The 13,663-nt window shown below is 52.4% G+C and overlaps 1 protein-coding gene across 9 annotated transcripts in view; it reads right to left on the bottom strand.

Annotated features, from left to right (window-relative positions):
• bon (tripartite motif-containing protein bonus) overlaps positions 1-13,663 on the bottom strand; it is a 151,189-nt gene that overhangs the window by 59,585 nt on the left and 77,941 nt on the right. The window contains exon 1 of one of the 9 annotated variants that reach the window (XM_089565082.1): positions 672-1,017. The exons of 7 other annotated variants lie outside the window; for them this stretch is intronic. Coding sequence is in view for 1 of the 2 variants with exons in the window: in XM_089565044.1 (XP_089421170.1) it covers positions 200-341 (142 nt within the window). In the remaining variant the exon portion in view is untranslated. Of the gene's footprint in view, positions 1-199; positions 619-671; positions 1,018-13,663 lie in introns of those variants that run through there. One more of the 9 variants, XM_089565044.1, reaches the window with a different exon arrangement.

Raw genomic sequence — 13,663 nt, 5'->3', positions numbered from 1 at the left:
TAAAAAAACGCCGATTTGGCTCACAACAGCGATAAGATAAACGTGAACGCACTCAAGCTTGCAAGCATTCGCTGCAGCTACGCGACTCCACTGTCGTAGTTGAGCGCGCCTCAAGCACGCACGCAGTTCGCCGCCAATTCCGATAAGATAACAACGAAAGGCGGCTCTAATGAAGGTCGCGAAAGCTGAAATCAATTACCCTTTTTTCCTTCTCCGAAGGATAAAGTTGCGCCGCAAAGAACGTCAAAAGAAAACAAGCACCACCGGTGGGACAGGAAACGCCTCAGCGGACAAAAAAAAAGAAACTGGCGCGAGAGGTGGGGAGGGGGGTATAAAGCCATGCGTTGCAGCAGCTAAAACGTTATTTTTCCACGAACGACGTGGGACAAGCATGAGCGAGGAAGAACACGAACAGAATCCGCGAAAGCAGTACGCGCGAAACGCGAGAGGATAAGAGTGGGGAAATAAAATACACAGAGAGAACGGTGAAGGAAGGCAGAGGGGGAGCACTGCGCGCCGAGAGACAGATAGACGTGGGAGTGGGCAAGAGGGGGCGAAACGAAGGGCGGCGGGATCTAAACAGGGCGCGGAGGTTGCTAGGCAACCACGGCGGGGGAGCCTCGATAATTCACGAAGCGCTCATACAACATTTGCATTGCTGAAAAACTGGCCTGTTATTCTTCCTCGCTCGCCTCCCGCTGGTGCCCCTCCTCCTCTCAGTTTCTCATCGCTGACGGCTCCGACTGCCGCCGTTGCGCGCCGGCTCCCCTCTTTTTTTTTTTTTCTCCAACGAACAGCATTTGTCCTCGCTCTCCGGAGTTCGCCCGCGCTCGCCCGAATGGCTGCGCAGGGAGAAAGGACTTCGCGCCACTATGCGCTTTGGTGGACAGGGCGAGCATAACACAATATGCTTCTCTGTCCGCGAAGGCTGTACGGAGCTGTCATGCGTTGTTTGTTGGCTGAGTCGCTGCGCTGGCTCGCCGCAGGTGAGTCGAGACAGGACGCAGCTTGCGCCGCCGCCGAATCGGCGCCAGTTTCTCCCTCTCCTTCCTGCTGACTGCGCGCTGAGCGGGCTCGTTCGCTTTCGCAATCACGTGCGCAGCAGCTGCTAATCACGCGCCGGCCGCCTGGAAGAGAACTGTTGATCACGTGGTCGGGCTCGTGTGGGCCGAGGACGGCGGCGCGCTTTCCATGAGCAGGCGCCACGTCACGACCTATGAGGATAACATGGGCGCAAGGCCCCCCGGCGCGGTGGAAAGCGGGAGCCTTCAGCGGTCACACGCTCTTCACGCTCTTCACTACCAGAGCCCTAGCACCAAAGCGGTGAATTTTCTGCATCCCGAATGCAAATAAATCAAAGTGACTACTCACTACATACACGAGTACATAAGGACAGCTTAGTGAGTATGTCTCGGCAGGGTCGGAACCATTCATTCCTTCCGCTATAACGAACTTACCACACGCTTTTTGGCGCTAACCAAGAGGTGAAACTTTGCAGTCTACTAATCACTGTAGTTGCGACATCACCGTTCATTACGAAACGATGCACGATCGAGCAGATGGCAAGAGATCCCGCGCACGTCCTCAGCGCGACTCTCTTTGCCCTGCCCATTACTATGGATGAGGTTTCGCCATCCTGCAGCGAGTTTTGCCGGAAACGTCACTACGTGTGTAGAGTAGCTGCAGCCGCTCCATACATATACGGCGAGACTTACGTGGAAGAAACCCCTACGCTGTGGATTGGCATTACGAGCCTTAAATATCGGCACAGCTTAAGTGGCTAGAAAAGCACCCCAAGAGAGGAACTGCACAAGTAAGCTAAACTGGGCTAGTCGGAGCAATTGCATCTTCGAAAAACGTAGCACGAAACACAAGACACAGGTAAGGTGAAGACACAGGTAAGGTGAAGACAGCGCTCGTGTCCTGTCTTCACCTTACCTGTGTCTTGTGTTTCGCGCTACGTTTTTCGAAGATGCACCCCAAGAGACAACGGCAAACTGTGACTCGCATAGAAGAAAACTAGCGGCGACCGGCGCAGTCTTGAAACCTCTCCTGGATAAGATAGTCAAGACAGTACTGCGGCGAAGCAACAGCGGATCTGACTGCCCACGTTGTCTACTACTACTACTACGGATTCCTGGAGGTAGAGTCCTTCAGCAAAGCTGGGTTTTGTAGAAAAAAAACGATAATGGACCTTTTCAAATTGCAAGCTGACGGACGTACAGTGTACCCTGCTTTTTCCAGTCTTCTTTTTTTTTTTATTCCATCATGGACGTCATGTAAGGACTGCCATATAGAGTTTCAGCTCCAGGATTTCATTAGCGAATACGGCGACACAAGCAGGCAACAGATGGTTGTTTGTCAGATACAACCATCCCCAAGCGTGTTGTTACCTTTACTCTTCAGTCGCCCATCTACAACCTCCATAAAATGAAACAGGAGGTGACAGTGACGGTTACAATTTGTTTCAAAGCGCTTTGAACAGCCACACGAAAAAAAGGTCACTGGCATCATCTTCGAGTTTCATTCTGCAAAGTTCAGACCTCATGGAGGTATTACACCGGAAATGCCGGGTCGCAACGCTATGGTGACATTCAGGGCGAGAGACATTTTAAACAGTGAAATTTCACGGCCCTTGAATCGGCGCACGAGTCAGGTCGGTACAGTTGAAAGCGCGGTAAACTATGATCACTCTTACTTTTCCGCACAATCTACAGTTCTGCGAAAGCAGAGTAATCCTTGCATTTCAAGCTCATAGCTAGAAATTTTACCACAGATAAAGAAAGGGGGAGCTGGATTTGAGGGAGAGGGGGCCGACCCCCCCCTTCCCATTGGATAAATGCTTGTTGCATTTAAGGCACTGCAAGATTGACTTGTCTATTATGCGTCACTACTTGATATCCGTACGTCAATAGTACGACCACCAAATCTCACAACCTGACGACGAGAGTCAATAATACTTGAAAAGAAAAAGAAAACAGAAGTGATGTACGCACGCACACTGAGATATGATATTGAACGTACAGCAAACAATACGCAAACGCGTATGCAAAGCAAGGACATGCTCAAGTAAGGATTCTAACATCTTAGGGTTTCGGGACACTTGGACACGGCAGCGTTCGCATTCACTGCCCCGCCATAGTAAATGTGAGGAGATAACACATCTGCTAATGCTTTCCCATCGCGAGCAGCGAGAGTGAATAAACATTTATTGGGGTGCAGGCCAAAAGTCAACGCGCAGTGTGACTATCTGCATATGCAAAAGCAATAAAACAATGAATGTGATTGGTGGCGGCAAATGAAGCAGAGGGTTACTCGGTCATGATATGGAACTAGTGGTAAGTGCGGCTGGTCTCGAGGTGTTTTAAATGTCTTTTCGTTAATTATGCTTTCAAGACAGTTCCTTATTCATCTATAAGATACAGGATATTTGAAATCGCAAGGAAGTGATATCGGATAGGCCTAGCTAGGCCTAACGAGTGCACGAAAGCGCAATATACCTAAGCTATTAGCAAGGCCACGCTGGTGATATGCTTAATCAAATATTATCACTCTTCAATCACAAAGACCAAACGCGAAGTCTTGTTAACACGAATGAGCCTCAAGTTACCATACAGCCCAACATGGCGGAGAATGGTAAGGCCTAGCTGTAAAGTCGCTAACGCATGACGCTCCTTTGCCCACCCACGCTCATTCACTGCGGGAGGTTTCCCACAAAAGGGACAAAAAGCAAATTTCAGTTGCTCGGAACAGGTGAGAGAGATGGAAGCGGACATGAAGGGGCACAAAAATGCCCGAGCAAGCGGCCGTTTGCCACGCGCCCGGTACCAACATGGCGCCGCAGAAGACGCCAAAGCAGCCGGGTTGGGAGGGAGCGCTCAGTCAACTGCCCGGAAGCAACATGGACTCCCCCGAGAAGCGGATGCAGCTGCGTGGCGAGCGTTCGAGGCCCCGGCCCTTCGGTCCGGACGCGGAGCGAGGCAGCGACGAGGGGCGGTTTCCCGCGAGGGACGCCTGAGAGGTCGGGCGCCCCAACCGGTTTCGTCCGGGAAGCCGAGCGAGACAAGGCGGCGCCGACAGGACGGGCGGCAGCTGAATGACCCGCGTGGCCAGTCGCCTGAACAAAAGGCTCGATGGGAAATGTACAGCGGTGGTGGTCCGACGGGCGAGGGAATGCTTCGTCTCTCGTGGGAGCTGCTGCCACTGCAGCCGTAATGACCGGCACTGCCAGCTCTTCTTTATGCCGCGCGCCCAACGACTGAGCTGGCAGGACGTGGCCACAAAAAGCAGGTTGTACTCAATTTTCTTGTTCAATGAAGAATACAACCAACCAACCAAAATCGTCGCTTTCTCGCTGAAGTGGCGCACTGGTCATGAAAGGGCCCTTCTTCCGTCGCAAATACAAAATTAAGCGTAACTCTCAGTGAACATCGAATGACGCAGGCTGGTCCTTTCCAGGAAACGTGTAAAGTGGTTTGGTTTATGGGTTTATGGGGTTCTAACGTCCCAAAGCGACTGAGGCTATGAGAGACGCCGTAGTGAAGGGCTCCGGAAATTTCGACCACCTGGGGTTCTTTAACGTGCACCGACTTCGCACAGTACACGGGCCTCTAGAATTTCGCCTCCATCGAAATTCGGCCGCTGCGGCCGGGATCGAACCCGCGTCTTTCGGGTCAGCAGCCGAGCGCCGTAACCACTGAGCCACCGCGGCTAAACGTGTAAAATGAGAGCGCACAGCTCGAACGAACAGCGAGGAACGCATTTCCAGCACCCAGCAGCGCAAATACATCGTCATCATTGTAATGTGCGGCTACCTGAGTAGGCCGAAGTGCCAGTAAAAAGACGTTTCGCCAGGAGACGGATGCCATAGGCGCTGAACACTGATGCGAAGCGCTTTACAGGGGCCGGAAAATAAGCGACCACGGGAGTGTAGTTCCTCCTGAGTTCCAGGACTGTGCGCTGCCAGAAAGCACCGCAGGACAACAGCTGGAGAAAGCAATTTGCTTTAACTATCCACTGAATTACCGTTGGGCACGGCAACGTAAAGTGTACAGTTGCTCAAAATAACGCAAACTAGCCTCTGGAATCATTGATGCTTCGTGACTAATATGGCAGAAAGGTGTCCACTTTTAAGATCATCGTCAAGTTCAGGTCCCTCCAGGAGCATGGCAGGTCCTTAAGAACAAAGAGCAGCGCCGCGAGCGGCCTGAGTCGCAAAAAGCGTTGAACAAAGCAGAGGCAAGGGGATACACAGCTTTTTGTGGCTATGCAGCCAGGGCTATGCAGGAAAGGGAAGGAGGCGCGCCTTTGTTTACGAACTGGGGGGGTCTCATTTGTTCGGGCTAGGGGAGCGGAGGAATCAACTGGGAGATGGTGCAGGCTTGCTAAGGCTAAGATAGGCCACTCCCCATGGCAATGGGACAAAGCACCGCCCCCTTTCCTTCCCTGCCTAGCCTTGGCTGCACAGCCACAGAAAGCTGTCCGCGTTGGCGCAGCCGTGCTGAAGTTTTGTCCTATACACTACCCTGGTCCCCAGAAGACATGCACTGGAGGAAGCTGACGAATCGTGCCCCCTCCGCCACACCTAAGTGGGTTCGACCATTGTTGATGACGATGATGATTCCGCTGGCTGTCCCGGATGTCCCTTTCGATCGGGAGATCAACGGTACGACACCGAAACACGCCAAATTAAAAATGAAACTAAAATTAAAAACCCCGGCTACATGCCTGCAATCACATTTTGGGGCCCCGGAACCTTCAAGGAGGGTGCTCGTGAGCGCCACCAACGTTCAAGACGCCTCTTGGTTCTCTTAACTTCCACTGCGGCGGATCGTCATGCTGTTGCACGCCATTACTGCCTGCAAAGGCCATGCCGTGGCCCATGTTCGTAGACGCTTTCAGGACAGGAACGACGCAGCCGGGGACGACCGTAGCGAGAGCCGGAAGGTGCTGAAGAAGACTCTACAAATGTATTTTCATTTTGTACATCGTAAAGAGCAAATGGAAGCGTCTCTCGGCTACACTCGTTGCTAAGTTTTATAAGGCTGTCATTCCCTAAAGTCCCTAGATGTCGGGCGGCCCTGGCGAGGAGGGAATGACCTGTCGAGTTCACCTTGGCGCCCGATCACACACCCTCGCGCTTATGGACAGGCCTCCCGTCACATGTGTTTGAGGGAGAGGTGTGAGTGCCGTAGAAGTAGCGTCGACTGCGATACGTCAACATGTGATGTTACATGGCCAGCTGGCGGTAGATATGTGCTGACGACACCTGTTCTTTAAAACACCCGACGCGCAAGGCAGGCACGCGAGTGAGGAACCGACGGAAACGGGACCTTTGTCTGCAGACCTGGCCACTGAAATTGGGGATAATGCGCAGCCGCTCGGCAGGGCTTGGTGCGTGAAGAAACCGCGGAGATGGGGCCTCTTTGTGCTCATCCAGTGTGCAGTCCTTTTCGGTTGGTGACGGCCGCACTGTGACGCGGCCAAGCACGGAGAACACCCGGGTCCTCTTCGGGTGGTCCATTAGGCATGGGAGCAATATCCGTCGAGTAGACAGGGGGTGCACTGGCAAATATGTGTGCTGGTTGCTTCCAGACGAGAGACTTTGCCGCCTCATCACAGAATAACTCATCAGAGCTGCGGTGCACGCTCATTGCTGATCAAAACCACAACTCGGACTTTTCGGATAGGCAGTTGTTTAGAGGTGGTGCGTGTAGTGGTGTGGGCACTAGGACAACAATAAAAGCCGCGCTGATCAGTGTGTCGTTCCTCGAGAACTTTAATGGGCATGTATTCCTGTCTCAAAAAAGCAACTGTCTTTCACTGAGAGGCGGGAAAACAAAGGCGAGCAGCGCGATTGATGGACCGGGCTGGTGGCGAATGATCCAACTTTGTGTATGGAGAGGCGGCTTTACTCGGTCGCTTGTACAGTCCTTGTGTCAAAAGTGGTTGGTTGGTTATTGGGGTTTAACGGCCCAAAGCAACTCAGGCTATGAGGGACGCCGTAGTGAAGGGCTGTGCCAAAAGTGTGGAGTCCACAGCGACTGTGGCCGGAGCGCGACTGTTGCCGAGCGGCGGCGCAGTTATCGGCGGCGCATCGCTGTGGCACCTTCGGCCAATAGACTGAGGTTGGCTCACTGTTCAGGTGACTTGTGGGACCAAGGTGTGCCACGTGTGGCCAGTATGTCGCGGCGTGCTTACGCAATAATGTCTGCTCGCGTGCAGACACTTCTAGACGAATCAGTCTTCGTATCAGACTTGATACCAAAACAAGCAGGCACCACGGAGAAAGCACAAGGCGAATGCAGTTTTCGAAGATTTACTCACATCAACTATCTGTACTAGACACTTGACTGATTTCTACACATCCCTCTGCATTGGAAGGTGCTATCATCTGCGAGCAGACCGACAGCCAATAAGCTTGGCGACTTTCCAACACTGCTAGGTCCACGGACACACCAGAATAAAATACAACTTTTATAAGCAGGGATTCTTTTCCTCTGGCGTGGAAGCTCTCATAGATCGAGAAGAAACGCCAGCCTATAGAGGTACGTTCAGAACCTACACAGTAACCTTTACTGGCGCAGTCGACAGGATATCTGTAACCAGCATATAAACCAGAAGATATGTTTTAAAAGGTGCGACGCAATAGTCAGCAGTTCTTTGCTTGTGAGTTCTCTCTCCGAACGAGTGTATACGTGGTCCAGATTTCTGTCTTAGCCCAAAAAACTCGGCGGGCGTAGGAAACGTACAGTAAAATTTACAGGCGCAACGCTGAACCGGCAAGGCCCGGGTGTCCGAAGGGGCAAGCGGCAACAGCAAGCCTCGCAGAAGCACACAAAGCCACGGGATGTGAATGGCTAATAACAGCTCATCGCAACGTCGCCACGCAAAGCACTCTTTGGAGCGCCGCTAGTTCATTATTAAAGTTTACGCGCCGCGAAAACGCACGAACCAAGAATGGCGACCTTCCTTCCTCGGTTCCTTCCTTCGTCCGCGTCTTACCACTACAAGACCGCGCCTTTCATCCCAAACCTGTGTTCGTTCTGTCTGAGTTCTGAGCATTACGACAACCATACTGAGAATTTCCAACCAGCCCAATCGCACGCACTGTTTACCACAAGCGAGTGGCGATAAGCGACGACTGCGGACTATGGGGACGGCATGACGCGGGTTGCCTCGGTCTTTTCTTCCTGTTCATACGCATTAGAACCATTAGCAAACTGACACAGAACTCAGTGGATAGCCCACTGTGACTACTGAGCCAGTGGCAAAGTTCTAGGAATGGAAGACAGAATGAGTGGTACATGACCTCCATTTCCCCTCCTGAACTTCAAGGGCCTCCTACACTGCCTCTTGCAAGTTCCGCCCGTGGCGGGTGTGCTACCTTTCAAAAATACACGTTGGCCTCGGGCAAGGGGCTGAAAGTAACCCCCGTGATATTTGCTAACGCCGTGAACAAGACGCTGCACTGCCTTTCAAAATTCGTTACACAGTACCGGCATCACAAGTGCTAGAGCAAAAAGATTGAAATACTGCAACCCCCCGCAAGCACGCGACAAGCCGGATCGATTACCGGTAGACGGCTGATCATCGAGAGTGCTTCATCGATCAAAGCGAGCAGCAAAAGATAACCGGTGAGAAAAAACGCAGCACGATTCTGCGGTCACATTTGCAGCAAGAAGAAAATAGGTAACGCTGGAAAAAAAAAGTGAAAAGACAACGCGAAGAAGAGCTCTACCTCAAAAAAGGTCTTCAGCGGTTATGTTTGAACAGCCAGCTGAGGGACCCAGAAAATTCGCCCCAATGGGTGACACTTGCTTACACAAACGCAGGCCCGTGCATGAACACGCGACACGCTTTTCCGGCCACCGCGGGTGGACTCGGGCTTGCGTCAAAGCACGCCCGTTGATTCGATCGCAGCGTGCCGTTAGAAAACGCAACAATATCATCATGCCGCAACGATGACGCCCAGAGCAATACCAGTACACAGAGACAGCAGCGAACATCCACTTCTACTTGCGCCGTACCACCCGGACATCTGCAAGTGTACAAGACTAAGTGCAAGAGGGGGGAGCGAGTGAGTAAGCGGGTGAGTGAGTGAGTGAGTGAGTAAGCGAGCGAGTGAGTGAGTAAGCGAGTTAGTGAGCGAGTGAATAAGCGAGTCAGTGAGTGGTAAGCGAGTGAATGAGTGAGTAAGCGAGTGAATGAGTGAGTAAGCGAGTGAGTAAGCGAGTGGGTGAGTAAGCGAGTGAGTGAGTAAGCGAGTGAGTGAATAAGCGAGTCAGTGAATAAGCGAGTCAGTGAGTGGTAAGCGAGTAAACGAATGAGTGAGCGAGTAAGCGAGTGAATGAGTGAGCGAGTGAGGAAGCGAGTGAGTGAGTAAGCGAGTTAGTGAGCGAGTGAATAAGCGAGTCAGTGAGTGGTAAGCGAGTGAATGAGTGAGTAAGCGAGTGAGTGAGTAAGCGAGTGAGTGAATAAGCGAGTCAGTGAGTGGTAAGCGAGTGAGTGAGCGAGTAAGCGAGTGAGTGAGTAAGCGAGCGAGTGAGTGAGCGAATCAGTGAGTGGTAAGCGAGTGAATGAGTGAGTAAGCGAGTGAGTGAATAAGCGAGTCAGTGAGTGGTAAGCGAGTAAACGAGTGAGTGAGCGAGTAAGCGAGTCAGTGAGTAAGTAAGCGAGTGAATGAGTGAGTGAGTGAGTGAGTAGGCGAGTGGGTGAGTAAGCGAGTGAGTGAGTAAGCGAGTGAGTGAATAAGCGAGTCAGTGAGTGGTAAACGAGTGAGTGAGCGAGTAGGCGAGTCAGTGAGTAAGCAAGCGAGTGAATGAGTGAGCGAGTGAGTGAGTGAGTAAGCGAGTTAGTGAGCGAGTGAATGAGTGAGTAAGCGAGTCAGTGAGTGGTAAGCGAGTAAACGAGTGAGTGAGCGAGTCAGTGAGTAAGTAAGCGAGTGAATGAGTGAGCGAGCGAGTGAGTAAGCGAGTCAGTAAGTAAGCGAGTGAATGAGTGAGTGAGTAAGCGAGTGAGTGAGTAAGCGAGTCAGTGAGTGGTAAGCGAGTAAACGAGTGAGTAAGCGAGTCAGTAAGTAAGCGAGTGAATGAGTGAGTGAGCGAGTGAGTAAGCGACTGAGTGAGTGAGCGATTGAGTAAGCGAGTGAGAAACTATATTGTCTAAAAAGAGGGGTTGCTGGGATGAAATTGAAAAAGAAAATGGAAAGTGGTTTTTGGGAACAGGAAACGGCGCAGTAATTGTCTCGCATATCTCGGTGGACACACGAACCGCGCTGTAAGGAAAGGGAGGTGGGACTGAAAGAAGAAAGAGAAAGAAGTGCTGTAGTGGACGGCTCCGGAGCAATTTCGACCACCTGGGGACCTTCAACGTGCACTGACATCGCACAGCGCACGGGCGCCTTTTGCGTTCCGCCTCCATCGAAACTCCGGCTCAGTAGCAGAGATTATGAAAGGAAGGAAAGGCGTGTTATTTCCCTCACTCTGGACGGATACCTCTACCGCGCCGCGCAGTCAGGCGTACATGCTTCCGCGCCCAGAGCGTCGCCGGTGCTTTCTCACAAATTCTGTGTCTGCTTATATCAGCAGCGGTCTGCGCGCAGCATCAAGTGACACGGACATCCGGTGTAATGAACGTGATCGCCTCTACGCAAAGGGGCAACCGTCTCAGGATCGCTTCGGGCTGCCTTTTGCTGTAGCCCCCTCTCAGCTCTCGCCCGAGCACCACAGGTTACGTCTGGGGGGGGGGGGGGGGGGGGGGGGGGGGGGGGGGGGGCTACCGGAATCTCTCTGCCCGCTCGTTGGTCTTCGCGTAATACACAAGCCGCAATAGAAACGAAAGAGGGACCTAGAAAGCGCCGGAGAAAAACACGAACCACGCAAAAAGGAAACCTTACACCGTGTCCCTTTCTGTAACTGAACGATCGCAGCCAGACACTCTACAGGTGTCAGAAGCCTTTGCTGATACTATGGACACAGCGCATTTTCATTCCCGCTGCACACGCACTCACACACAAACAAGAATCGTCGTCCGGAGCGGCTAAGCGAACCTGCCGCATTCCCGTACACGATACAACCCAGTTCAATGGTACGGCCACAAAACTCACTAGCGTCTCGTATACCTTTCCACGCCCTGCACGCTAACCACCGCTTTCGAGCGGGGAAAAAGGCACAGCGGTCAATGGTCTCCGATGGCCGCTTTAACGCTTCATATCTCCGACAACTCGACGTTCTATTCTCTGCCTTGCCAAACGTGAACCACCAACCGCTGGTGGAACCAAGTGAATTTTTTCGCCCCCCCCCCCCCCCCCCCCCCCTCCGGCCGTCTCCAGAACAGCGTGGGCAAGAGAGCGTGTAACAGGAGCTCGATTCATCACAAAACGTGGCCGACTCACTACAAAAAAACGAGAAAAAGACAAACAAACTAGGAAATTGTCGTAGCAAACGAAACAAGAGCGAAACGTAGGGAGACCGAGGAAAAACAGCGGAAAAAGTACCGGATTCGTAAACAGAGGGGCGATAAGGGAGACCGGAATGAGTCCTGGCGCAGGAAGAGTGCGGACAAACTGATAAGCGCGCCGAACCGTGCCGAGAGCGGGGCTGAACAATCTGTCGCCGAGGGCGGCAGGGTCGCCGCACGTGTCGCAGGGAGTTTGCTGGCTCGGTTGCTAGGAGGCGAAAAGCGATAGCCGAGTCATAACAGCCGTCGCAGCGTGAAGCATCCAGCACGGCGACAGGGCCGCAACGAAGCGGAAATTACGCCGACAGCTGCGACGCACACACTTGTTGGTCCGAGGTGAGATAATATCCGGAGGTCATTGAACCGAAACCGAGAGGCCGATGGCACCGAATGAAGCATAGCCAACCCAACCGCACAAATCCCGACACAACAAAAATGGACAAGGATATAGTTTTAGTCATCTAGTTCAACCGAACAAAAAAAAATTCCAGGAATAAATCCACCTCTCCTAGTCGTCGACACAAGTCGATTAGGAACAGGTGCACAGTGCACAATAACAGCTGCTCCACTGCACACTAAGCGGCCGCGTCAATTGTTCAGGGCGACTGGCAGACACGATAACGCGTTCTTTTTTTGAAAGAAATAAAAAAATGTACGACTGCACGGCTGGAACGGTTGAGTATGTGAGATAACGCACTCCTTTATCACAAAAATACTCGTACTCAGAGCAAGGGAGGCGTAAACGGCCGTGCACGGAATCCGACGCAAAAAAAAAAAAAGAAACGCGAGAGGATGGTCTTAGCGCTCGCTCACGGTGCCAGCCAAGCCCCAGCGAAACGAGAGTGAGCCAAGTGGGAAACACACTGGACAACGTTTCGTACTAACGGCGTCCTTGATTACGTCACCGGCATACATCAAGCACTTCTCGCAAGACCCACAAGGACACGCGTTTCAACATCTGCGATCTGCTCTGGCTTCGCAAGGGCGACATTGAACAAATTATACATACTTTTGGCGCAACCAGGACAAGAAATATACTTTAAGAGAGTTAGAAGTTGGGCTAGTTCGATTTGTGACAAATTATACGTATTTTTAAACATTCAACCCTGGTTGCACCACTGATGCACGCGCCATTGAAGCCCGCGCATCTACGGGGGACTTCGGGAATGTCTCGAACGGGACGCACGCCCCACTTTCAGATTTCCACTTCACGAGAAGAGAGATAAACACCCACTGCTTGACGTGTACTACCTGGGTGGCAACAGCGAGCTGGCGCAAGCAATGCCACCGGCCGCGAGTAATCTGAGAACAAAAAGGGACAGGAAGGAGCTTATCTCGCACTGCAAGGTGACACACCCGTCAAGAGCGCGCGAAAGGTGCGCCAAGGAGTGCGGCATGTCGAGCTGGCGGTGACTCTTCAACGCAGCACAGACGTAGCCCCGAGCTGCGCGTCAGACGTCATCCCGAGTCTGACGCCGGATATGCACAGGCGCACATCCGCAGCCAAGCTCGCTTGCAGCAGGGCGCTCGAGTTCCAACCAAGACACGGCCGGAGGTCAAGCAAGACAAAACGTGACAATAAGGCGAAGTGCACGGAAATAGCAGTTTAAGCATACCTCCAACGCCCGAGCGCAGATTGGGCTAATAGAGAGTTTTAGCACCACGTGCACCGTAACACGCACGCACAGATTGCCCTAATAGAGAGTTCTAGTACTTCGTGCACAGACTACCGCCAACACGCATGCGCAGATTGTCCTAATAGAATTTTAGCACTGTGTGCACAGTCTGCCGCCAACACCCATGCGCAGATTGTCCTAATAGAATTTTAGCACTGTGTGCACAGTACCGACAACACCCATGGAGAGATTGTCCTAATAGAAAGTTTTAGCACAACGTGCGCCATCTACTGCCAACACGCATGTGCAGATTGCCCCAATAGAGAGTTTTAGACATGCACGCGCAGATTGCCCTCATAGAGAGTTTTAGCACTACGTGCACCGTCTACCGCCAACACGCACGCGCAGATTGCCCTAATAGAGAGTTTTAGCACTACGTGCATCGTCTACCGTCACTGCGGCTACCAGCCGTCAATGCGTACGCGGCGTCAGGTGCCTGCACTTGGCACATCTGCGCATGCGCACTGGCTGCTGTGGAAAGCGGTTACGGTGCACGCAATGCTAAAACTCTCTAATAACTGCTGTGC

This window comes from Amblyomma mixtum, chromosome 1 (assembly GCF_055824585.1).
Source record: "Amblyomma mixtum isolate Tamu chromosome 1, ASM5582458v1, whole genome shotgun sequence".
NCBI classification, from domain to species: domain Eukaryota; kingdom Metazoa; phylum Arthropoda; class Arachnida; order Ixodida; family Ixodidae; genus Amblyomma; species Amblyomma mixtum.
This window is presented reverse-complemented; position numbering and strand designations above follow the sequence as displayed.